This window comes from Barbus barbus (genome assembly GCF_936440315.1).
Source record: "Barbus barbus genome assembly, chromosome: 12".
In the NCBI taxonomy this organism is placed as follows: Eukaryota; Metazoa; Chordata; class Actinopteri; order Cypriniformes; family Cyprinidae; genus Barbus; species Barbus barbus.
In genome coordinates this window covers 8,381,846-8,406,966 of record NC_136740.1, presented here as the reverse complement: position 1 = coordinate 8,406,966, position 25,121 = coordinate 8,381,846, and the positions used below count along the sequence as shown (strand labels likewise).

General features: G+C 37.0%; 1 protein-coding gene across 1 annotated transcript in view; it reads left to right on the top strand.

Annotated features, from left to right (window-relative positions):
* Positions 1-25,121, top strand: part of dnah5 (dynein, axonemal, heavy chain 5) — a gene marked incomplete at both ends in the record, with an annotated part of 139,794 nt that overhangs the window by 35,529 nt on the left and 79,144 nt on the right. Inside the window, 29 exons of the mRNA XM_079429461.1 lie at positions 105-323; positions 590-652; positions 804-1,042; positions 1,553-1,793; positions 2,529-2,728; positions 3,346-3,499; positions 4,047-4,210; positions 4,440-4,596; positions 4,778-4,990; positions 5,078-5,302; positions 5,629-5,801; positions 6,058-6,236; positions 6,503-6,690; positions 7,116-7,310; positions 7,807-7,941; positions 8,280-8,387; positions 8,473-8,626; positions 8,730-8,876; positions 9,452-9,693; positions 10,516-10,692; positions 12,243-12,447; positions 13,087-13,229; positions 14,233-14,367; positions 16,056-16,178; positions 16,714-16,927; positions 17,738-17,961; positions 18,413-18,611; positions 20,973-21,145; positions 21,560-21,690. Of these exons, the coding sequence (XP_079285587.1) occupies positions 105-323; positions 590-652; positions 804-1,042; positions 1,553-1,793; positions 2,529-2,728; positions 3,346-3,499; positions 4,047-4,210; positions 4,440-4,596; positions 4,778-4,990; positions 5,078-5,302; positions 5,629-5,801; positions 6,058-6,236; positions 6,503-6,690; positions 7,116-7,310; positions 7,807-7,941; positions 8,280-8,387; positions 8,473-8,626; positions 8,730-8,876; positions 9,452-9,693; positions 10,516-10,692; positions 12,243-12,447; positions 13,087-13,229; positions 14,233-14,367; positions 16,056-16,178; positions 16,714-16,927; positions 17,738-17,961; positions 18,413-18,611; positions 20,973-21,145; positions 21,560-21,690 (5,120 nt within the window). The remainder of the gene's footprint in view (positions 1-104; positions 324-589; positions 653-803; positions 1,043-1,552; positions 1,794-2,528; positions 2,729-3,345; positions 3,500-4,046; positions 4,211-4,439; positions 4,597-4,777; positions 4,991-5,077; positions 5,303-5,628; positions 5,802-6,057; positions 6,237-6,502; positions 6,691-7,115; positions 7,311-7,806; positions 7,942-8,279; positions 8,388-8,472; positions 8,627-8,729; positions 8,877-9,451; positions 9,694-10,515; positions 10,693-12,242; positions 12,448-13,086; positions 13,230-14,232; positions 14,368-16,055; positions 16,179-16,713; positions 16,928-17,737; positions 17,962-18,412; positions 18,612-20,972; positions 21,146-21,559; positions 21,691-25,121) is intronic.

The window sequence follows — 25,121 nt, the reverse complement described above, 5'->3', positions numbered from 1 at the left end:
AGAAGACTTGAAATACATTGAGAAAGTAAATAGGAACAGAATAAAACTTATATATTGTCCTGTGGTGTAAATTCAATGTCTTTTTCCCTGGCTTTGGCCTGCAGGAATCATACAGCATGCTACATAAATATGGATTGTTGATTGCCAAAGAGGAAGCAGACAAAGTGGACACACTCCGGTACACCTGGGAGAAACTGCTTTTCCGTAGCACAGAGGTGCAGAATGAACTGGTGTCCCTTCAACCAAACTTCAGGGGAGAACTCATCAGAAACGTTGAGATCTTTGTAGAGGACTGCCAACTCTTCTACCACAACTATGACAGGGTGAGTCTTGAGGAGCAGGTAAACTCTATCCATGCACTTTGAGATGTTTCCTCAGGCAATTACAGTTACAAGCCCAAGCACAGTTGTTTTCCTGCATTTATATTCCTGTGGGTGTTCTGTAACAAAACATGCCAGAAATCAAACCACACAAAAATCAAAGTGATTCTTTGAAGCTTCCACTGCACAGGGAAAACAAAGTGGTTGTTTATCATAAATTAACAATATGTGCATGTGTTTTTCTGGTTCTGTGCACTACAAATTCTCAGGATGGTCCCATGGTGGTTGGATTGGCTCCCCAGGATGCCAGTGACAGGCTTATTATGTTTCAGGTAAATATCCTGTAATTTATCATGTCTATTTCCATAAACATAATTTGATTATCATATTTTTTTTTTGCATTATGTTATGTAGTTTGTTTTATGTTCATAAAAATGAATTCTTGTTTGAAGTTATTTACTAAAATGGTCTGGTGCTCCACAGAATCGCTTTGACAACCTTTTCCGCAAGTACATCACATACACAGGTGGGGAGGAGCTCTTTGGCCTACCCGTCACCCAGCATCCTCAGTTGCTTGAGATCAGAAAACAGTTGACACTTCTCCAAAAGCTCTATGGACTTTACAACAGTGTCATTGACACAGTCAACGGCTACTATGATATTTCATGGGCTGACATCAATATTGACAGAATCAACAATGAACTACTTGAGTTTCAGTCGAGGTGAGAAGGTTACAGAAGTCAAACTAAATTTCTGAATATCCACTTTCTGGCAATCATATAATAAGTTACACTGAAAAGCATGAAAGCACCAGGGGATGCTGCTCTGTTCATAGTAATCGCAGAAGCTTCTCAGAGAATAGAATCATTCTCCATGCCTGTCAAGGGCTGAAATTAAAGTCAGCTGTGTTGGAGCAAGTACCAGTGTAACACAATAATCTTTGCAGAATAATAGGACGAATGAAGAGTTTTCTGTCTGATTCAATTTAAAGTATGCTTGAGTTCTATACAACAGGAATAAAGTTATGGTTTACAACAAAGTAATTTGCTGTCAGCAAGATTTACTTTATATGCAGTCACACAACATTATAGTGGACCAAATTTTACAAATCTAAAAATAGTTATCTTTAAACATGAAGCAGGCGCAACAATTAACTTTCAACCTCACAGCCAGTGCAATATTCAGCATATGCATTACCCTACTGAGGTAAATTGTTTCGTTTTGTTTTGCAGGTGCCGTAAGCTGCCAAGGGCCCTTAAAGAATGGCAGGCATTTCTGGACCTCAAAAAAACTATTGACGACTTTAGTGAGTGCTGCCCCCTGTTGGATCTAATGACTAACAAAGCCATGATGACCCGTCACTGGAAGAGGATTACTGAGGTCACAGGTCACACATTTGAGGTCGAAACTGATAACTTCAAGCTCCGCAACATCATGGAAGCCCCACTGCTAAAGTACAAAGAAGAAATTGAGGTCAGAATTTAGTTTTATAGATACTAGATAGATTCGATCAAAAAATCGAGTTTTGACCTTAAAGGGATAGTTCACCCAAAAATTTTAATTCTGTCATCATTTACTCACCCTCAAGTAGGTCCAAACCTGTATGAATGTTTTTGTTCTGCTGAACACAAATGAAGATATTCTGAAGAATGTGGGAAACAGAGCAGTTCTGGGGCACCATTGACTTCCATAGTATTTTTTTCTTCCTACTATGGAAGTCAATGGTGCCCCAAAACAGCCTGGTTACAAACTTTCTTCAAAATATCTTCCTTTGTGTTCGGCAGAACAAAGAAATTCATACAGGTTTGGAACTACTTGAGGGTGAGTAAATGACGACAGAGTTTTCATTTTTGGGTGAACTATCCCTTTAACCCTGATAGCACACGTACATCTCCGAGACGTCTATTTGATGTCTGCATTTACATCTGCAAGACGTATTTTTTAGGGTGTTTGCTCATCTGCAATACTTCTATAGGACGTTTCCTTTTAGATGTCAAATAGACGTCTATTAGATGTCTTTAAGATGTTTATGATTTAGAATGTATGTAAAACTGACATCTGAAAGATGTCTGCCAGACGTTTGTAGACAGCAGATGCTTTCCAGATCAAGAGATCTTTAACAGAAATCTTGCAGACGTACGTGTGCTATCTGGGAAAGTTCTTTATTTCACAAAATTGTGTTATAACTTTTACAACCCATTGGTGCAGGACATCTGTATTAGTGCTGTGAAGGAGCGTGACATCGAGCAGAAACTCAAGCAAGTAATTGCGGAATGGGACAACAAGACCTTTACTTTTGCTCACTTTAAAACCAGAGGTGAGCTCCTTCTGAGAGGCGACAGCACATCGGAGATCATTACTAACATGGAGGATAGCCTGATGGTGCTTGGCTCACTTATGAGCAACAGGTGAGCCATTAGACCAACATTTAATTTCTCTGGAACATTTTACTATCCATGCAGCCGTAGTTTATTTCTAGTAACATGACTATGAAAATATCCACAGCAGTTTTATAATAGTCTGTTAGGTAGTACTTTACTTTACACTTTAGATTTTCTACTAACTATAAGTAACTTTGACCTACATGTCAACTACAGGTCATTAGAGTATTAGTAGACTGTCTGTGTAATATCTACTAACACTTTATATTGATGCTCCCCCAACAGACGTTCTGCTGACTGTAAGTAACTTTGCAAGTACATGTCAACTTATTCTACTAACACTAACTATAGCCCTAACCTCTACAGTCTACTAATAATTCTCTGTGAGTTAGTTGAGATGTGGTTGCAAAGTTACTTATAGCTAATAGAATGTCTAAAGTGGACTATAGTAAAAAAGTGTAACATTATTCATTGTGAATTTTGCAAATTGACTGTGTTGTGGCATTGCAATTAAATGTACATGTCGTGACTTATGTCTTGTGTTCAGTACACTTAATAAAGTATAGGTCTATCAAATGGAATGAATCAATACCAATTATTTTGCATATCCTCTCTGATGTCCCTGACCTTGTGTCTCTCTATAGATACAACACACCGTTCAAAGCTCAGATCCAGAAGTGGGTTCAGAACCTCTCCAACACAACAGATATTATTGAGAACTGGATGACTGTGCAGAACCTCTGGATTTACCTTGAGGCTGTTTTTGTTGGTGGAGACATAGCCAAACAGCTGCCGAAGGTAATATCAGTAATTCGGTGTCACTCCCAAACACTGACACCTGGTTTTTAGTCATTATATCGGAAGTGAAGAAGCAATGGGGAAAAGAGTGCAAGAAACAAGACTAGGCCAAGACTGATGATTAATTTTAAATCCACATATCCCATATGAGCATCATAGCTCAATGTGAAAATGAATATCGTTCAGTTTTCTGCATATTTAAATGTGTTTTATTTAATAGGTTGTCTTAAACTCTATATATTTAAAAATAAGATATCATTAGATGAATTTTACAATTTGACGTTTCTCCCCAAAATAGAAAAACAAACTTATAATTACATACTTAAAATGGTTTACAAGTGCACTTTATGATTGAAATAATATATCCTTACACTGAAATAATTATATTGTTTTTGCATTACAGTTATGACATTTTTAACTTTTATTTTCAGCTCAGTGGTTTTTTTTTGTTTTGTGAAATGCCACAGATATGTTTTGACAGTTTTGAAAAATTCTATATTTAATGTGAAATCTTATTAACAAAGTCAAATGAATATTTCTGTTTTAGGAGGCAAAGCGATTCTCCAACATCGATAAAGCTTGGGTGAAAATAATGACTCGAGCTCATGAAATGCCTAATGTAGTCCAGTCGTGTGTTGGAGATGAGACTATGGGTCAGCTGCTGCCTCACTTGCTGGAACAGCTAGAGATGTGTCAAAAATCCCTCACAGGGTACGTCACACAACTGTTTATCAGTCAAGTCCTTATCAGGATTCAGCAATTTCTATAGCAAGATGCACCTGGGACTTGGGAACTAGGTTGAGGGGGAAAAAAAATCTGTGGTAAACAACTTTGTATGTGACTTTTGAAATCTCATATTTTTGAGTTGCATTTTTTGTCAGGTGGAGTAGAGCTCTTCATAATGCAGCTGATTGAAGCAATTTCTTTTTCTGCTTTACAGGTATCTGGAGAAGAAGCGATTGCTCTTTCCACGTTTCTTCTTTGTGTCAGATCCTGCCCTGCTGGAGATTTTGGGCCAAGCGTCTGATTCACACACCATCCAGGCTCACTTACTCAACATCTTTGACAACATCAAATGTGTCCGCTTCCATGAAAAGGTGATCACTACTTAAAATAAGCAGATATAACTGACCTTATGTTCCAATAATATAGACATGCTGAAACAGTTTCATGTCATTGTCATGTTTTCAGATCATTATTTTATAAAATATTTGCTTTATCAGTATAATATCTGCTTTTTGATATTAAACCAACTTTTCGCAACAAATTGCTTTTAAGATGTATGATAAGATTCTGGCGATATCATCACGAGAAGGTGAGACAGTTGAGCTGGACAGGCCCGTCATGGCAGAGGGCAATGTGGAGGTCTGGCTTAATGCGCTACTGAAAGAATCCCAGAGGTCTTTGCACCTTGTCATCCGTCAGGCTGCACTTGCCATTCAAGACTCTGGCTTTGAGTTGATTGAATTTTTGGACTCCTTTCCTGCGCAGGTATTCAAGACAGTGATAGCACATTGAACTGTAAATTAACCAACATGCTACAGTATATTAATCGGATTGCTGCTTTCTGTGGTTTAGGTTGGTTTACTGGGAATCCAGATGATCTGGACAAAGGATTCTGAGGATGCTTTGAGCAATGCCAGATATGACCGTAAAATCATGGCTAAAACCAACCATTTTTTTCTTGAGCTCCTCAACAATTTGATTGACATGACTACAAAGGACCTTGGAGCTGTTGAACGAACAAAGTATGAGACACTAATCACCATTCATGTACACCAGAGGGACATCTTTGATGATTTGGTGAGTACCTTAATCCAGATTCTGTTAATCCAGTTTATATGCTACATGCTACAATTGTTCAGGAAAAACCTAGTTAGTAAACAAACCTCAATTTTTTTTTAAAGCTTTATAATAGCCAGAGGCAATTTAGCTAATGACAGTCACCCAAATGATTTGTTTCTTAAGGTTTTTAATTTGGATATGTCAACCGGCCAACCTTGCCGAGTTGAGTGCCAAACAATTCCCAGGCAGTTTTAAGCATTCGTAGACATGTCTTTGAGGCAAACCCAAAAGATAACCACCCAGCAAAAATTTATCTCAGTGCAATGTCTGTTCTTGTCACACAGTGTCGTTTGCACATTAAAAGTCCCACAGACTTTGAATGGCTGAAGCAATGTCGCTTTTACTTTAATGAAGACTCGGATAAGATGATGATCAACATCACTGATGTGGGTTTCGTGTACCAGAATGAGTTTCTAGGCTGTACCGACAGGCTGGTCATCACTCCTCTCACTGACAGGTGCTGCTGGCAATTACAAGCTTGTTTACCTCAATTTTTGCACTGTGGGGCCATTTATGTATAATTACAAGGCAGATGTGATTTCGGTAACACTTTATTTCACAATGTCCTTGTTACACGTTATGTGTACTTACTATTATAATAACAATAAATGGCAACACTTTAGAATAGGGAACACTTATTCACTATTAACTAAGACATTTCCTTCAATAAATTCCTAATTTAAATCCTAAAACATTTTCAATACATTTCCCAGATGCTACATTACTTTAGCTCAAGCTCTGGGAATGAGCATGGGTGGAGCCCCAGCTGGGCCGGCAGGAACAGGAAAGACAGAAACCACTAAGGACATGGGCCGCTGCCTGGGCAAATATGTGGTGGTATTCAACTGCTCCGATCAGATGGACTTCAGAGGCTTGGGCAGAATTTTCAAAGGTGAGACGTGTGTGCTCAATGCACATTATAAAAACTAATGTAACTTTATTCTGCCAAGTTAAAACAAAAATCATATCCATGTAATATAATCATGAATGACAATATATGTGAGTTTGTAAGCATATGTATTTTCATTCATTGTAACTTGTAAGCAATCATCTCTAATGCATTACCAATTTCTTTGATTTTTCTCATTTTATTAGGATGTTCATGTTCTTATTGCACTCTTGAAGAAGATTTTTTTCTTTTCTTTTTTGTGTCTCTAGGTCTTGCTCAGTCTGGCTCCTGGGGTTGTTTTGATGAGTTTAACCGTATCGACCTGCCAGTGCTTTCTGTAGCGGCTCAGCAAATCGCAATTGTACTCACCTGCAAGAAAGAACGGAGGAAGAACTTCATCTTTACAGATGGAGATAACGTGGAGATGAACCCAGAATTTGGCATCTTCCTCACCATGGTGGGCTGGTGTCTTTATGTCTTCTTTAAAATATCACACATCTCGCAAAGATTTACCCTAACACTAGGAATCGGGAAGTAATAAATGGTATACATCAAAAGTATTGCAGTGGTTTGCACATTTTATTCACTGTAAGTTTAAACACATAATACACACAACGATTGCATATCATCATTATGAATTGGTGCTTTTTATCATATCTTAAAATAAACAATTAAATACAATTTTAACATTTCTAAAACAGTACAATGAGATGCAGAGATGATTTACTTTTGGTCAATTCCACCTATTTTCTATTTCATATTATATAGAACACGTGAAACATTACCGTTACTTACAGATATCTCATTTAGATACAGTTACTTATATCATTACTGCTTGTGAAAATTTGTAAAAGTTTAAACTTTTTTTTCCCCTCCGTACAGAATCCTGGATATGCAGGGAGGCAGGAACTTCCAGAGAATCTTAAAATTAACTTCCGCTCAGTGGCGATGATGGTTCCTGACAGACAGATAATTATCAGAGTGAAACTGGCAAGCTGTGGCTTTATTGACAATATTGAACTAGCCAGGAAATTCTTCACTCTATACAAACTGTGCGAGGAGCAGCTTTCTAAACAGGTGACTATCATTAGTAGCAATGTACTATTCAGTTATTCACTGAGCTCTGCCCCACTCATTGTGAACTAGATTAACAAATAATGCTAGGAAATACAGTACACTGTTGTTGCTGAGGAACTTGAGACAATGACAGTATCCAGGTTCCCAGAGGATAAACATTATTTTTTCCTTGCTTCCAAATCTTGAACTAAATCTTGACAAGTGTATGCTCTGGATTAAATGTGTCAGCCTTCATTCTTGAATAAATGTATACATAATTATGCATAACTTAATTAACATTTTGAATAAGGTTGTTGTAGAGGTGAAGTTTACTAAAGTAAAAAGTGCCATTGTGAGTATGTTAACAATGTTAATAATAGATCTGATCAGCAATTTTAGGTCATTTTAGTCAATTTTGGTCATTTTAGACCAGAGCTATAATGTTTTTTTGGATTGATTGATTGATTCGTTTATTTATTGCTGAGCTTGATTTGGGTTTCTTTTTCTTCCCTCTTAGGTCCACTATGACTTTGGTCTCCGCAATATCCTGTCTGTCCTACGCACACTTGGGGCAGCAAAACGGGCCAATCCTAATGACACAGAGTCCACCATTGTGATGAGAGTTCTACGAGACATGAACCTGTCCAAACTGGTAAGACTGCCATACATACATACAGTGGTGTGAAAAAGTGTTGGCCACGTTCCTGATTTTTTATTTTAATGCATGTTTGTCACACTTTAATGTTTCAGATCATCAAACAATTTTAAATATTAATCAAAGATAACACAAGTAAACACAACATGCAGTTTTTAAATGAAGGGTTTTTTTATGAAGGAAAAACAAAATCCAAACCCACATGGCCCTGTGTGAAAAAGTGTTTGCTATATCTTTGATTATAGATTCTCTCTCATATCAATTTGCAGTTCCGTATCAGAATTCCTTTCTAAAATCATCTGTCATAAAAATGAAATGTGTCTCTGTCATTTAAGATTGATGAGGATGAGCCATTGTTCCTGAGTTTGATTGAGGATCTTTTCCCTGGAATTCAGTTGGATAAAGCTGGATACCCTGATTTGGAGTCAGCCATAGACAAACAGGTTATTTGGTTGATAATTAAAAATTACACCAAAATTTGAATGAAGTGGGAATCAAAATTTTGTCTTTATGTTTTTGTTCTACTAGGTGACTGAGGCTGGTCTGATCAATCACCCACCATGGAGGTTAAAGGTCATTCAGCTATATGAGACTCAAAGAGTCCGTCACGGGATGATGGCACTAGGACCCAGCGGAGCAGGAAAAACAACCTGCATTCATACTCTAATGAAGGCCATGACCGGTGAGAATTAGACATTAGGCACAGAAACCAGGCCATTACCATTATTATTTCATTATTGATGTTTAATTAATTTGTGATTTTGATTGTAAAAAAATATGTCTAGATTGCGGCCAGCCTCACAGAGAGATGCGTATGAACCCTAAAGCTATAACTGCACCTCAAATGTTTGGTCGACTTGACGTGGCAACCAATGACTGGACTGATGGAATCTTCTCCACTCTTTGGAGGAAAACACTTAGAGCAAAGAAAGGTAGATCACCTTTTTAAAAAAAGGGAATAGAATATGCATGAAGCTTTTTCAACTCTGATATGAATAATCTCAGGAAATACAGTTTTCAAAGTAACTTCAAAGTTTAAAGCCCTGAACATTAAAACTATTAAGCAGACTTGACATGTCTGGTCTGAAATGTACAAAAACACTGCTATATTTAAGGGAGTAAATGTTTTAATATATGTGAGCAGAGCCCCTCAGGGCTTTTTTGTCTGGTCAGTTGTGCAAGAAAGCCTATGGTTTCCAAAGTGGTTGAAAAACCTCTCAAACAGGCAAGAGTGTACTATTCCCTCCCATTGCATAAAAGGCAGTGAGATCTATAACACATGAAAGAGAATGGTTCATTTAAATGGAAAAAACATCAAAAAGCCTATCGACTAGGGTTTTCAAATCAGTGAACAAGTGCAGACATCAAACAGGCCTTTAGATACTAATGGGCAAAGCAATCGGCCATAAGATGTCAAATGTCAATCATTGATCATAATGATTGATGGAAGCCACAGCATTATGCTTTTGTGTATGTGTTACATTTGTACTTCATGTTTTGTTTATAGGGGAACACATATGGATTGTCCTTGATGGACCAGTTGATGCTATATGGATTGAGAACCTAAACTCCGTCCTGGATGATAACCGCACACTGACATTGGCCAATGGTGACCGCATTCCCATGGCCCCCAATTGCAAGATTGTGTTTGAGCCACACAACATCGATAATGCCTCCCCAGCCACAGTGTCCCGTAATGGGATGGTGTTTATGAGCTCTTCTGTACTTAACTGGAGCCCTATTTTGGAGGTGGGTGATGAGGAACAAGTACCGAATTATATAGTATATTATTACATATAGTATATAATATATTACATATGATACATAATTTGATATAATGTACTTATTGTGTACATACATGTTTTTACAGTGTACTTATATTTGAAAATACTGTCCTTTAATTTACTCCATTGTTTGAGTTTTTTCCCTTTACATGTAACAAAATGAGATATTTAGCATATTTTCAAGTCTAAGTGAATGTATAGCTCTAAAAAGGAAATAAATTAACTATTCCATTCTGTTCTGTGTTTGACCTAATGGTTAGTTCAACCAAAAAGGTAAATTATCTCATAATTTACTCACCCTCATGTCAATCCAAACCCATAAAGCTTTCAGTCATTGATTTCATCATATGATTCAGTAATGCCTCTTATATTAAATCGCTAGATTTCAATGTATTTTGAAGCATCAAAGTTTTAGGGGCAATTGACTTTCAGTGGAGGGACAAAAATCTAAAAATATGTCCCTCCACATTTGCATCATAGAAGTGAAGAAAGGCATCTGCAGAACCCTGAATGTAGAAACCAGTGGTTCTGCTTGTTATTCCTTATACTCTACTCTCTATTAATGGAGTCTAAAATCCCCAAGGCATTTCTCTCTGTCTTTATAACAGACTTCAAAGTGTTCAACTGTTCAAGAGATGAAGAGTAAATGAGGGAGAGCCAGAAAAAGACTATTTTTGAGCTCTAAAGGATACTTCATTTAATTTCCGTGTGCGGATGTCTATCTCCCACTCTGTGTGTGTCCTTCCTAACAGGTTTTACATTTGTGTGTTTGTGTGTGTGCTTTTAGGGCTGGCTGAAGAATCGTTCCCCTCAGGAAGGGGTGGTCCTGAGGGAGCTCTTCTCCTCCTCTTTTCCTGAGCTCTATCGGTTCAGCGCCCAATCTTTGCAGTATAAAATGGACATGCTGGAGGCCTTCATCATCATGCAGTGCATAAACATGCTGCAAGGACTCATTCAGCCCAAGGTTGTGATTGTAGTCCTCATTAACCCAGATTTTGCAACAGTGAAAGACTGCCTACTAAATTGCCAATCAAAATTAAGTGTTTTAAACTTCAGCTTCTGTCATTGAAGAACAGAGCTGTAGTCCAGTGGTTCATTGCATACAGTATATACCAGGAGTCACCAACTAGCAGCATAACTGCAGTTATGACCTATTGGCACTATATCCTAAAATATTTTAATCTAACCCCAAACATTTTACACCCCTAGCACCTAGCAACCTTGTTTCCCACACAACTGCAAAATAATACCATTTCACTACATTTCATGCAGTGAGATTTGACTTATCTTGACTTATCTTCATCAAATTTAAATATTTAATTTGAAATATTTTTTGATCAGCTTAAGAAAATTAAATTTGTCAACTAATTATTGTTATAGTATGATGCAGAAAAATCATAAATCTGTCTACAAATATGAATATAATAAATTCCTGACCAATTTTAATCAGTACATGTCTTTTTGATATTCGGCCTATGCAGATTTTCCCTTATCTGAAAGTCATGAATATGATTATGAATTGTTCCCTGGAAATGTCACACATTATCCCTTGCACTGTCATTCGTAAAGCATTTAGTTAGAGATACACATTATAGAGCCCTATTGTCACCACACTATCATTCTGTGAGAATTCTAGCTCAATTATACATGAGCTGAATATACATTATACCCACTGGCTCTATAGAAAAGGACCTGTAACCTTCAGAAACGTTCTGGGCTTGATGTAATTTATTTTTGCACAATGTGTATGGAGCCCCAACAATGCAACCTACAAATGATTATGTGACATTTCTGTCAAGGACCATAACAAAGACAGAGTCAAAATATTGTTATGAATTGAATGTTGAAGAATATTAACACTTCGGGCTGTCGAACAGAAACATTTATGCCTAACTGCATGGCAACTGCATTGCATGCACCTTCTCTTTGACCTTTAGAAATAAACAGGCTTTTATTTATTACAGGTGTGATAAGTATAGTGAAATCATCTGTTATGATTGGCTAGCCTTCTTGCATGTGAAGTAGCTTAACCCAGTCTTGTCAAATGTATTATTGTAGTTTGCAGATACTAGCTAAGCTGCTATGGATAAAATAAGCTTTATTGGTGATGGTGTAGGTCACATTAACATAAACTACCGTTCAAAAGTTTGTCAATAAGTGTTTTTTTTTTTATAAATTAATACATTAATACATTTATTCACCGTGGACACATTAAATTGATCAAATATTACAGTAAAGATTTACATTTTCTACAACATTTTCTCTCAAATAAATGCCATGTTTTGAATGTTATATTAATGAAAATATTCTAAAAATTGTATTACATTTATTAAACTTGTATTACTGCTTACAGTAATAAATTACTGTTTAAAATATATTAGAAAAGTAGAAAAACATGAACTTAGTATAGTTTTTTTTTTTTTTTTTTTGGGGGGGGGGGGGGGGGGGGGGTATGCTTGATTAATGTGTGTGCTCTGACAGACTTTTGATGATGTCTTTGATGTATCCCATCAGGAGCAGGGAGGGGAGCTGTCTCGTGAGCACATGGAGCGTCTGTATGTCTTTGCTCTGATGTGGAGTGTGGGAGCCCTATTGGAACTGGATGATCGAATGAAATTAGAGAGATGGCTCCGTCACCATGACAACATTCGCCTGGACCTTCCCAACATCCCTCCCCACAGCGAGGACACTATGTTCGACTTTTACGTCACTAATGATGGTATCTAATACACTTACACACCTCCTTCTCCCCAGTGTTACATTTGCTTTATTTTTGCAACCATCAATCAATACATTTATCTTTGTCAATTATGGTTCCGTTGACTATAGCTTTTCCATTTATCTAAAGTAATTAGGCCAATTATTAACTAATCAATATAGAAACTTCAGCAGAGTATCTCTGATATTTTTGTGTAGAGAGGTGAATTTGGACTTATGGAGAATAGTGAAGTCTGTAGTCTCAGACAGAATCAATTTTAAACAGTTTTTTGTTGGGCCATAATATACATTCCAGGTTGACTTGTTGTTTTCACAGCTGAAGAATATAACAACATAGCTTAGACCCAAAAGTCTCTGGTTCACAAGGTCATTTAGAAATTTTGTCAGCAAAATGTTGTACACTTTGCAATTCAAATAGACCGCTAATTGGCAGCATTCATGTCTAAACAAGATAAAGTTTCCCAGCCTTGCATTTTCGTGCCAAAAACAAAAACAACGCTTGTGAGTCAGAACCAGGGCTAATAACCCTATTTAATTATAGAACACATTGGCTTTTCATTCTGGAATTTTAATGAAGGCGCTTGCATGATGCTCTATTCAGAGTGCTGACAATGGAATTTAGCTATTGTCTCTTTTGCAGGCCACTGGGTTCACTGGAATACCAGAGTGGAAGAGTATATTTACCCACCTGACTCCACACCGGAGTATGGATCCATACTGGTGCCCAATGTAGACAATGTTCGCACTGACTTTCTTATCCAGACCATTGCAAAGCAGGGCAAGGTGAGAGCCATTTAAAATTCTATGTGATTTCTTGTACTGCATCGTTACTTGTTTTGAGGGATTACATCATTTTACTAAAGTATGAATAAAGTATGAGTCATAAATTAAGCATCGCCTATTTTGTTTCCTGTGGGACAGATGCGCACCATAAACCGATCGTTGTCGTCGTCCACTGTTTTGTGCATTTGATTCCAATCTTCAGAATAAATGATAAAACTATGTGAGGAAAAGGTCCATAATGTATTCATTATGCATGGATAATTGTCCCTATCTGATATTACATTCAATATTGCTTTTGTTTAACATTCAAAATTGGGTGCATCAAGCAATTTACAACACAGATTTGCAGCAGTGATGCTAATTGACAACGACTCTCTTGAGAGGTGCATTCTGAAACTCATACAAATTGAACCTTTGTTGTCAGAGCACTGACAGAGTCATCATTTGGTGTATATTGATAAAGCTTTTTGCAATGTCTCGCATGTCACATTTATCTGCCTGTTACGTATTTCATATTGTCAAGAAATGGTGACAAGCAATGTGTTACGGTATGTACAACTGGGAGCATGTAGTATGATAAAGATGCTGATTCATTTATTTAGGATGCTAAAATATGTTCTCAAAACTAGCATTAAGATACCGCAATGTGCTATGTTTGTTAGAATACATAGTTCCCAACACCCACTATCACCAGCTCTGACATATGAACAAGCATCATTTCAGTGGACTAGGGTTATCTGTGTTTTTGAGAACTGGACTGCAATTGTAGATAATATTATAAAAGCCTTTGGATCTTATAAAAGCATTATAAAGTGTAGGTTCTCAACAACGAGACCCTGTAGCGCTGCATTATTGATTGTTCTGTGTGAGGCTTGTTTAAATGGACAGCTACTTTGTTTGTCATCAAGACTTTTCCTGTGCTGCCAGCACTACGATTAGCTGTACACAAGGACAGATGGTCGCCCTCTCTGGAGTCTACTCGTGTTTTCTTCATGTGTTTCAGGCTGTGCTTTTGATAGGCGAGCAGGGCACTGCCAAAACCGTCATCATCAAAGGCTACTTGTCTAAATATGACCCAGAGTCCCACACTGCCAAGAGTCTCAACTTCTCTTCTGCCACCACACCTCTTATGTTTCAGGTACATAAAGACAATGCCCCCCCCCCTCCCCCCCAAAAAAACCATGTTCAGTATTTTGCTGTCTTTTATCAGCAGGTATTGGGGTAACACTTTCTATGAAGTCTGCACATGCATGCACAGTGTTGTAATGCATTTATAATGAAATATAAATTTAAACCATTATCACTATTGGGGTCTTACTAACTAAAAGTAACTACATTTTAGTACCAAGAAAGTAGCTCAATTCTTTTTACAGTATGTAGCTTTTTTTAGGAATATGCCTTTTTTAATACATAAATAACAATGTAGCATGTCACTGGTTTTTATTTGTACACAAAGCATAAAAAATCCTAAACGGCCTAAACGTCCACTGAAATCTAATACATTATAATTTTAAAAACAATTAAAAGAGTCCCTGCACTGTATTTTACAACGTTTTGGTAGAATTTATGAATATACTGTATAAATTAAAAATGTAGGAAATTTATACTTTAATTCAGCAAGGATGCATTAAATTTATCAAAAGTGACAGTAAAGACTAAAATAAATGCTTTTGAACTTTCAACTATCAAATAATCCAGAAAAAGCATAACAGTTTCCACAAAAATGCATCATAATACAACCATTTTCAATTCTAAGTTACTTGAGCACCAATTTATCATACACTGATGAAAAAAACTAAATGTTAACTTAATGGTCTAAGTTAACTGGCTTTTACTAAACTGTATGGGTTAAATTGGGTAGAAATAGCTACAAGAAATAACAGTTGCAGGTTATCACTGTATATTAGAACTATTTCTGAAGGGTCATGTGTACAGTAGGGTCTGAAGGGTCATGTTAGTACAGTAACTAACATTACTGTATTTTGATCAGCATTCGTATAGTTTGTATTTTTTATCTTCTATTTTTTAGTTTGTATAGGGTAATATTTATGTGAAGCATTCGTATAGTTGTATTTTTTATCCTTTTAGTTTGTATAGGGTAAATACTTATATATATATAGTATACTTATAGTTAAATCTGTTAGTAGTGTATAGGTTTATAGTGTTTTTTTACTTCATTGTTGTAATGTCTGTATTTATGTAGCACCGTGGTCCTGCGAGACACGACATTTCGTTCCACTGCATGTCCCCACATGTAGCGGAATGACAATAAAGCTCAACTTGACTTGACTTGACTTGATGTGACGCTGACTGGATTAATGGCGGCTGAAAGTTCAGGCTTGCCATCACAGGAATGCATTATTTAGGAATAAAGGCTATTTTTTAAATAAATTAAAACAGAAAACTGAATTGTATATTTACAATATTATTATTTTGGATTGTATATATATAATATTTCATAATATCTACTGTATTTTGATCAAATAAATGCAGCCCAAAAGCACACATAAAAAAAAAAAAAACTTAACGACCACAATTTTGAATGGTAGTGTGAAATATATGTGTAAACTCACAGCATTTTGGCCAAATGTAACACCAAGAAACCCAACAGGACCTGAAAGCATCAGTGTGCATAGCATTCCACAGGCTCAGATGTTAAGGGTTATTCAGCCTGGCTAATGGTTCCATCACATTCCCTGCTTCATTATTGACTATTGCGTTATTGATCCAAATCTCATCTGTGCTTTCTGATTTATGAGCAGCTGTTGGATGTATTTGTGAGTAATCTTCATGTAAATGATTGTTTTGGTGTCTGGGACTTTTTAGCGTTCTGTGGAGAGTTATGTAGATAAACGAATGGGGACCACTTACGGCCCTCCGGCAGGGAAGAAGATGTCCATCTTTATTGACGACATCAATATGCCTGTGGTCAATGAGTGGGGTGACCAGGTAAGAAATTGCATACGATAAAGCTGCCTAAATAGTTGCTTTTAACTGCAGGATGGAACAACCACTATTTGTGTGTTTGTACTATTCTTTATGTGGTAAAGTTTCATTCCCAAGAAGCACAGGTGAATGTACAGCAATACACAAAGCGCTATATAAATGCCTCTTCATTCATTAAACAGTTTCAAGATGAACACCTGCACCCTATTCACTAACCACTGAAAATACAGCCCCCCCCCCCCCCAAATTATTCCCAAAATTCAGCATTATTTGCCTTGTACAATTTATGTACAATTTATATACGTATTTCCCCCTTGCAAAGCAGGTGGTAGACATTATTTGGTTTAAAGGAGACAGATGTGTAAATTTTTACCTCAGTCATTTATCAAATGATGATATAATAAATTGTGATTATAAATCAAAATGCTTGATTTGCATAATTAATTTGTGCTAAAACATCTACTCTCTCAATGTGGACTCTGTTTGCAAAGTTTGAACAAAGAAACATATTCACAGAATCCATTTACTTTCTTCACAGGTCACTAATGAGATAGTTCGGCAGCTGATGGAGCAAAATGGCTTCTTTAACCTGGAGAAACCAGGAGAGTTCACCAACATTGTTGATATCCAATTCTTGGCGGCTATGATCCACCCTGGAGGGGGACGAAATGACATCCCCCAGAGACTGAAGAGGCAGTTTTCTATTTTCAACTGTACTCTTCCTTCCAATGCCTCCATAGACAAGATCTTTGGTTAGTATCATTGTCTGCCAAGATCTGAAGGTCAATTTGAGGCACAATTGTTTCACCCCTTTCTGTCAAAATTGTAGCAATAACATACAATCACAGACAGTCTTTATGCATCAATATTAAGCACACTGCAAAATTCAGTCCAACTTGATATGTTATTCTAAATATGGCAGTATTTTGCTCTTTGTGGTTGTGTCATTGCTTCCTTCTAATCTTTGCAGTTCTTTAACTATAGAGCTGTAGGACATGCATCAAGTATGTTTTAAAATTTCACAATTTTACCATTGTTTGGTGAATTTTCACAGATGGTTTGATGACAGGTAGTATAGATATATTTTAAAATAATCCATCAAATGATCCATTTAGACATGCATTTTAATATGTTATAAAAGGCAGAAAAACAAAAGAAGTATGTGGAACATGCTTCGTGGCTTGGCTCAGAGAAATATTATTTATCACATCTCATTTAATTCGGTCAAGGTTGTCAACAGCTTTGCTTAAGCAGAACTGATTTTGTAATTGCATATTGATTCTGACTATGGGTTGCTGTTAGTGGTTCTCTCTCTGCCTGAAGGTCTGCATCTTTATATTGACCATTAAATGATATTTCATGCTCAGGTTAGCCTGCAATTGCGATATGTGTAATATTGTCATTTGTGTAAATTATTGTCATTCTTATTCAGCTCAGTATTCTGTCATTCATAAAGGCCACATTTTCTCATTCTGTCCTTCACTTTTGTGAATTTCCTGTCTGCTAAACGCAGTCCTTTCTCATTCACGTTCACATGTCGTATGTATCTTTTTGTGCTCCAGGCGTGATAGGCTCTGGTCATTACTGTTCCCATCGGGGATTTTCAGAAGAAGTACGCAACACAGTGGTCAGGCTTGTTCCACTGACCCGAAGACTATGGCAATTGACAAAGGTTAAAATGCTGCCCACTCCCGCCAACTTCCACTACATTTTTAACCTGCGTGACCTCTCCCGCATCTGGCAGGGAATGCTCAGCGTGACTGCAGAGGTCATCAGCTCATCAGATGTGAGTGGAACTGTATTTCAGCTCTTATTCAGACACTTAGTGAACAATCTGAGTAAAATTACATAATTACAGTTATTACACCATATTAAGCAATTTAACACACATCTAGCAATGGAAATTCTAAAGAATTTAATTACTTTAATTGCCATCCATCCATCCTTGCATGGTTTTTGATTGTGATTCCACTTAATAATTCTGATTCCTTAACAGATTCCTTAATTTCATTAATGATTCTACTTGGAGTATTACCAAATTCAATTTTTTCACTCTTATAACTCTTATATATTTAGTATGAATACAGTTGCTAACAACACATATGTTCAGATTAGCTGTAAATGGAGTAAAATGTTAATGTAAACAAATGTCAATAATTTTTGGTTCCAGTACTCTTTCAATGAAACCCTACATACATTGGTTAAACAGAAAACAATTGTATAATATATTGGTCCAGGTATTACTGCGGCTGTGGAAGCATGAATGCAAACGTGTGATTGCCGACCGGTTTACTGCCCCAGATGATGTGGTCTGGTTTGACTACATGCTGGCCAAGCTAGTTGAAGAAGAGCTTGGAGAAGAAGAACGAATGGTGGTGGATCTTGGGGGGGATTCTTACTTTGTGGACTTTCTCAGAGATGCACCTGAGGCCACAGGTAATGATCAGAAACAAATACAAAACCAAATACTATATATATATATATATATATATGTTAGTGCTGTCAAATGATTAATCGCATCCAAAATGAAACTGGTAACACTTTATTTTAGGGTCTCTTAACTAGTTGCGTATTAGCATGCATATTACTAGAATATTAGCCATTTATTAGTACTAATTAAGCACATATTAATGCCTTATTCTACATGACCTTATTCTACATCCCTAATCCTACGCAATACCTAAACTTAACATCTACCTTACTAACTATTAATAAGCAGCAAATTAGGAATTTATTGAAGGAAAAGTCATAGTTAATAGTGAATAAGTGTTCCCTATTCTAAAGTGTTACCAAAAGGTTTTGCTTGCATACTATTTTTATGTGTATTGTGTTTATTTATTATGTATATACACACACACACACACACACACACATACAGTATATATTTTGAAAATATTTACATGTATATACATTTATAAATTTATATTAAAAACATATTTAATATATAAACATAGCGTATTTTTCTTAAATATATACATGCATGTGTTTGTATTTATACATACATAATAAATATACACAATACACACTCTGTGTGTGTTAAATGAGCCAGTTATGTTAAATTCTGCTACTGTTTAGTGTAATAAATTTGTTCAGTAGCATTTTTCTTTTCTTAGCTTTTTTTATTTTTGCAATATGCTGACATCAGTAAAAATAGGTTGTTTGCACATGACGTCATTGCTGTGGCGCAAAATGCAGCTGGAGGGCAGGAAGTAATTTTTTTTCTCCATAGGAATCAGTAGCAGAAACTCAAGATGCCTGTGTTTTGCATTGTTTATGCTCAAATCGGTCAAATGGAGAAAACACAAGATTTTATCGTGTACAAAAATGTGTTTTTCATAAGGGGGGAAAAGTCAAGAAATTGACTGAAAAGCGCAGGAAAATGTGGCTTGTAAACCTGTGTCTGTGGTCTGGAGGAGCCGATCGGATAATGCTCGTGTGCAAATTGTTAATATAAGATATCATATTAAGATATTAATACAGATATAAATAGATAATCCAAGGCTGCCACCTCAAGCATTCAGCGTGAGACAGTCACTCAATGCTAAACGCCACATGTAGACACGATGTAAATAAGATATTATTTGCAGTTCAGAGAGCTTCATTCATTATAACGGAACATTGTGAGATTGCAATAAATTTAAGTGAGTGACATCTTTTTAGTGATTATATAGAAGTGCTATTTACTCGCAGCAAAATGTCAGGAGTGACTGAAAAAAAAGAGAACGGATGAGATCTCCATAGAAGTCCGTTCTGTACTGGTTTAGGTGCTATAACAATAGAAAGATATAAACAGAAATACACAATGTTACGTGATCCTTATGTTATAAACATGAGCAATTTTTGAACTAAATTTGAACTAAATACTTGCATGCCATTGAAGCGGTGGTTATAGGCTAAGCAACTAATCCTGATTGCAAACAAGCTATTTCGAAAATGAATCCTGTATCTATATGAGGAATATGGGATATATGTCACTCCTGAAACTTTGCTGCATGTACAGGGTTTGTGGCCGTGGGTCCTGTTAGCAGCATGTAAAACAACTTTTATTTAAATTCTGATTTGATTATAGCCTAGAAAACGAGCAAATAGCGCTTCCATGTAATCACTAATGCTGTTTATCGCAATCTCACGGTTCCTAATTAGTGAAGCTCTCTGAACTGCAAATAATCTTATTGACATCGTGTCTACGCGTGGCGTTTAGCACTGAGTGAATTCGGACTGGGTCACCTTGTATCTATTTATATATGTCTTCATTAATATATTGTTAAAACTTCTATTAACCATTTGCATACACGAGCATTATCCGATCGGCTCCTCCCGATCGCAGACGCAGGTTTACAAGCCACTTTTTCCTGTGTTTTTCTGTCAATTTCTTGACTTTTCCTTCCTTATGAGCAACACATTTTCGTACACTATAAAATATTATTATGAATTAATATTATTACAAATTATGTTTTCTCCGTTTGACCGATTTGAGCATTCATAAACAACACAAAACACAGGCATCTTGAGTTTCTGCTACTGATTCCCATGGAGAAAAAATTACTTCCTGCCCTCCAGCATCTTGCGTGTCATCAGAATAACATTGGAGTATAACTGCTTTCGGGTGTAAAAAGATGGTCACCATCTGAATTGCCTTAAAATGACTTTGAACAAATCAAATAAGGACACACCTAAATATTATTTATATTAATTTGATTTTCATTTCATTGCTTTCATAAAGTGTGCAGTAGTTTGGCAGCTTCTCTTCTGAGTCGAAATTAAATATCTAGGACTGACGTATTGTGTTATATACAGGTGAAGAGCCAGAGGAAACTGATTTCGACATGCCAAAAGTATATGAGCCCATCAAATCCTTTGATAGTCTAATGGAGAGACTGAACATGTTTTTGAGTCATTATAACGAGAGCATCAGAGGAGCAGGCATGGATATGGTCTTCTTCAAGGATGCCATGATTCATCTGGTTAAGGTACATTGAGTATCTTACAATACTGATGTTTCTTGTATCTCTGTATTGACAGGATGTTATCATCAGGGCCGAACACTGGTCAGTTTGATAATTCTGCACTTGTTATCATGTTTTCAAGGGGGGAAAAAAAGATTTCAATAATTCATCTGTCTACTGAAAAGGATAACCTTGCTATAAGATATTAGCATCCTTCTTGGATGAAAGAGAAAAAGAAATGTAATGCTCACAATAAATTTATATGATTCCAATTTACCTTCCATGCTGATTACAGGACCCACACAAGTCCTACTTTAGAGAAGAGTACAAATAAGTGCTCTGAGTTTCTTTATGTAAAGTGTGTGTATAAACGTTTTGCATGGTAATGAGGTGGCATCTGTCTGTCCCTCTTTTCTCTCTTGCACACTCTTTCCCCAGATTTCTCGGATCATCAGAACCCCTCGGGGAAATGCCCTACTGGTCGGTGTAGGGGGTTCTGGAAAACAGAGTCTGACAAGACTAGCATCTTTCATTGCTGGCTACAAGACTTTCCAGATTACACTCACCCGGTGAGTCACCTTCACATCAATCATTTATAGCCTCTTTATTCAAATTCACTTTTCCCTTCCAGGGAGACAGAGGAAATTTCATCTGTCGCTGTTGTTTGAGTAGCAGATCTACATCATCACATGTCTAGACAATCTTTACAATGCAACTCTTTTTTATTACACAGTAATAACTTAGTTCATAACATAGTTATAGCACAGTAATAAACATTTGTCACTGTTAAAGCAGTGTTTTTGGATTTCTTTTTCCCTTTTACCAAAAGCCAATAATTACGAAAATAAAAACAAATATAGTAGCTTATTAAAATAATACCAATGCTACTGATGGTATTACTGAATGCTACTTGACCATTCCTCCTACACTCAATAAAGTTAATACAATAAAGGTGCTTCACGATGCCATAGAAGAACCTTTTTGTCTAAATGGCTCCATAAAGAACCTTTAACATCTGAAGAACCTTTCTGTTTCACAAAAGGTTCTTTGTGGCGAAAGAAGGTTCTTTAGATTATAAAAAGGTAAGAAAGAGATGTTTCTTTAAAGACCCTTTGACTGAATGGTTCTTTGTGGAACCAAAAATGATTTTTCTAATGAAATATAAATAAAAAAGCTGTTTTTCTGCTGTAATGCAGTTTAGTTGTGCTCCAGTAGATGGTATCTGTGTATAAGAGTGTCCTGGCCTTCACTTTCCAATCCAGCTCTGCTGTTGCAGACTATAAAGAGGAAAGGACATATATCCAATCAACTGTGCAGTCTGATTCAGACAACGAGACTGGACATTTTCAATTCAGACCCGTCTTCAAATTCAATTGATAATTCAGTGGTAAAATGTGTAAATATTCGCTAATCATTAAAGTCTGTAGAAAAAAAACAGGGAGCCATCTGTCAAGTGATTCTTTTTTTTAAATATTGGCTTATTTCTGACTCTGTTTGGAGGGTATGTTTTTCTGATTGTGAAATGCACACACATTTGACTCGTATTTGGAGAGTGTTTTTCATTGCCACTTATATTTGAAAATGATATGAATGAATCTGGTGTTGATCTCAGACTGGATGTGAGAGTCCCCAGAGAAAACAGATGGATTTCACATTGTTGCCTTCGAAACACAAGCTGCTCACAATTCTCTACATCCAGGCAGACTTTTTACACCTAATACCATCTTTGTTTACTACAGTGTTGTAAAAAGGCAACATGTCAGTTTTGTTCACTTTCTCGCTATACACAACACTTGCTAAAAAAAAAAAAAAAAAAAAATTTGCAGGAATTAAAAGGACATTCTTAAGGGCATTAACAGCATTTTTTTATGCTGCTTTTAACCCACTTGTCATTTGTTTTTCCCTCCAAGTTTCTGGGGTCATCCTTACAGGGAAGACACTAGTGATTCTCAGACTGCTGTTTACTATACATTTAAATTTACATTTAATCTACAGCATGATAATTAAATACATTTTTAGTTTACAGATTTAGTTTAGAACTTTGTTTAACAGTTTGACAGTAAATTGAGAACATGAATGCTTTATGGAAACATTGTAATACAACGGAATTGCAGTAATGCATAAACTGTGTAATGTAGTAATTGTAGTAATAATCGTATTGATGCATAAAATACAGAATTTCGATTGGTTTCATATGTTCAGAGAAAGGAACACAGCAATAGGGCAGGAAGTAGGCCAAGAAGAAAAGTGTGCAATTGAATCTAAAATTGAGCATGAGCTAGGTTTCATAGCGATGTTAAAGGATAAAGAATAATCAGAATCAGAATTAGCTTTATTGCCAGGTATGTTTGCACATACGAGGAATTTGTTTTGGTGACAGAAGCTCCACAGTGCGTCAGAATGACAGCGACGGGACAGGACACAGATAATAAAAAAAAAATGGACAAATATACAAAATGCAAACTTCAGGAGCTTGACAGAGGGGTCTTTAGATGTGCAGTTGTTGGTGTAGAGGGAGAAGAGCAGTGGGGAGAGAACGCAGCCCTGAGGAGCTCCACTGCTAATGGTACGTTTGCTGGATGTGTATTTTCCCAGCCTCACTAGCTGCTGCCTGTCTGTCAGGAAGCTGGTGATGCACTGACAAGACGGAGGTGGGGACGGAGAGCTGAGTTAGTTTGGGCAGGAGGAGGTTTGGAATGATAGTGTTAAAGGCAGAGCTGAAGTCCACAAACAGGATCCTCACATAAGTCCCTGGTCTATCCAGGTGTTGCAGAATGTAATGCAGTCTCATGTTGCCTGCATCATCCACAGACCTGTTTGCTCTGTATACAAACTGCAGGGGATCCAGTAAGGGTCCAGTGATGTCCTTCAGATAAGCCAAAAACAGTTTTTCAAATGACTTCATGATCACAGATGTTAGAGCCACAGGTCTGTAGTCGTTAAGTCCTGTTATCTTGGGTTTCTTTGGGATGGGGATGATGGTGGAGTGTTTGAAGCATGAGGGGACGTCGCACAGCTCCAGTGATCTGTTGAAGATCTGTGTGAAGATGGGGGCCAGCTGGTCAGCACAGGATTTCAGACAGGCTGGTGTCACACCGTCTGGGCCTGGTGCCTTTCTTTTCTTGTTCTTTCTGAAGACCTGGCATACTTAATTTTCACTGATCTGCAGTGCAGGAGGGGCGGGGGGTTGCAGGAGGTGTGAATGGTGTTTTTTCAAACCTGCAGTAGAACTCATTCAGATCGTATGCCAGTTGTTGATTCTCCACAGTGCTGGGGGATGGGGTCTTGTAATTGGTGATGTCTTTCAGATCTTTCCACACTGAAGCCGTGTCACTGGAAGAGAATTGGATCCTTAGCTTATCGGAAATAATTCCTCTTTGGCACTCTGATCTCCTTTTCCAGTGTGTATTTGGCCTGTTTATACAAGACTCTGTTCCCATTCCTGTAAGCATGTTCTTTGGCCTGACGGAGCTGTCTGAGTTTTGCAGTGAACCATGGTTTGTCATTGTTATAAGTTACATGAGTCCTGGTAGGAATGCACATATCTTCACAGAAACTGATATATGATGTTACAGTCTCTGTGAGCTCGTCCAGATCATTTGCAGCAGCTTCAAAAACACTCCAATCAGTAAGGTCGAAACAGGCTTGTAAAACCCGCTCTGTTTCATTAGTCCATCTTTTTACAGTCCTTAAGACAGGTTTAGCTGATTTCAGTTTCTGCCTGTAGGTCGGTATAATATGAACCAAACCGTGATCAGAGAGTCCAAAAGCTGCCTGTGGGACAGAGTGATATGCATCCTTTATTGCTGTGTAACAGTTATCCAGTATATTACTGTCTCTGGTGGGACATGTAACATGCTGTCTGTATTTTGGCAGTTCACGGGAGAGATTTGCTTTATTAAAGTACCCTAGACTGATTAAAACAGAGTCCAGGTGTTGTTGTTCTGTGTCTGTGATCTGATCAGCGAGTTTCTGTAAAGCTGAGGTCACGTGCGCTTGC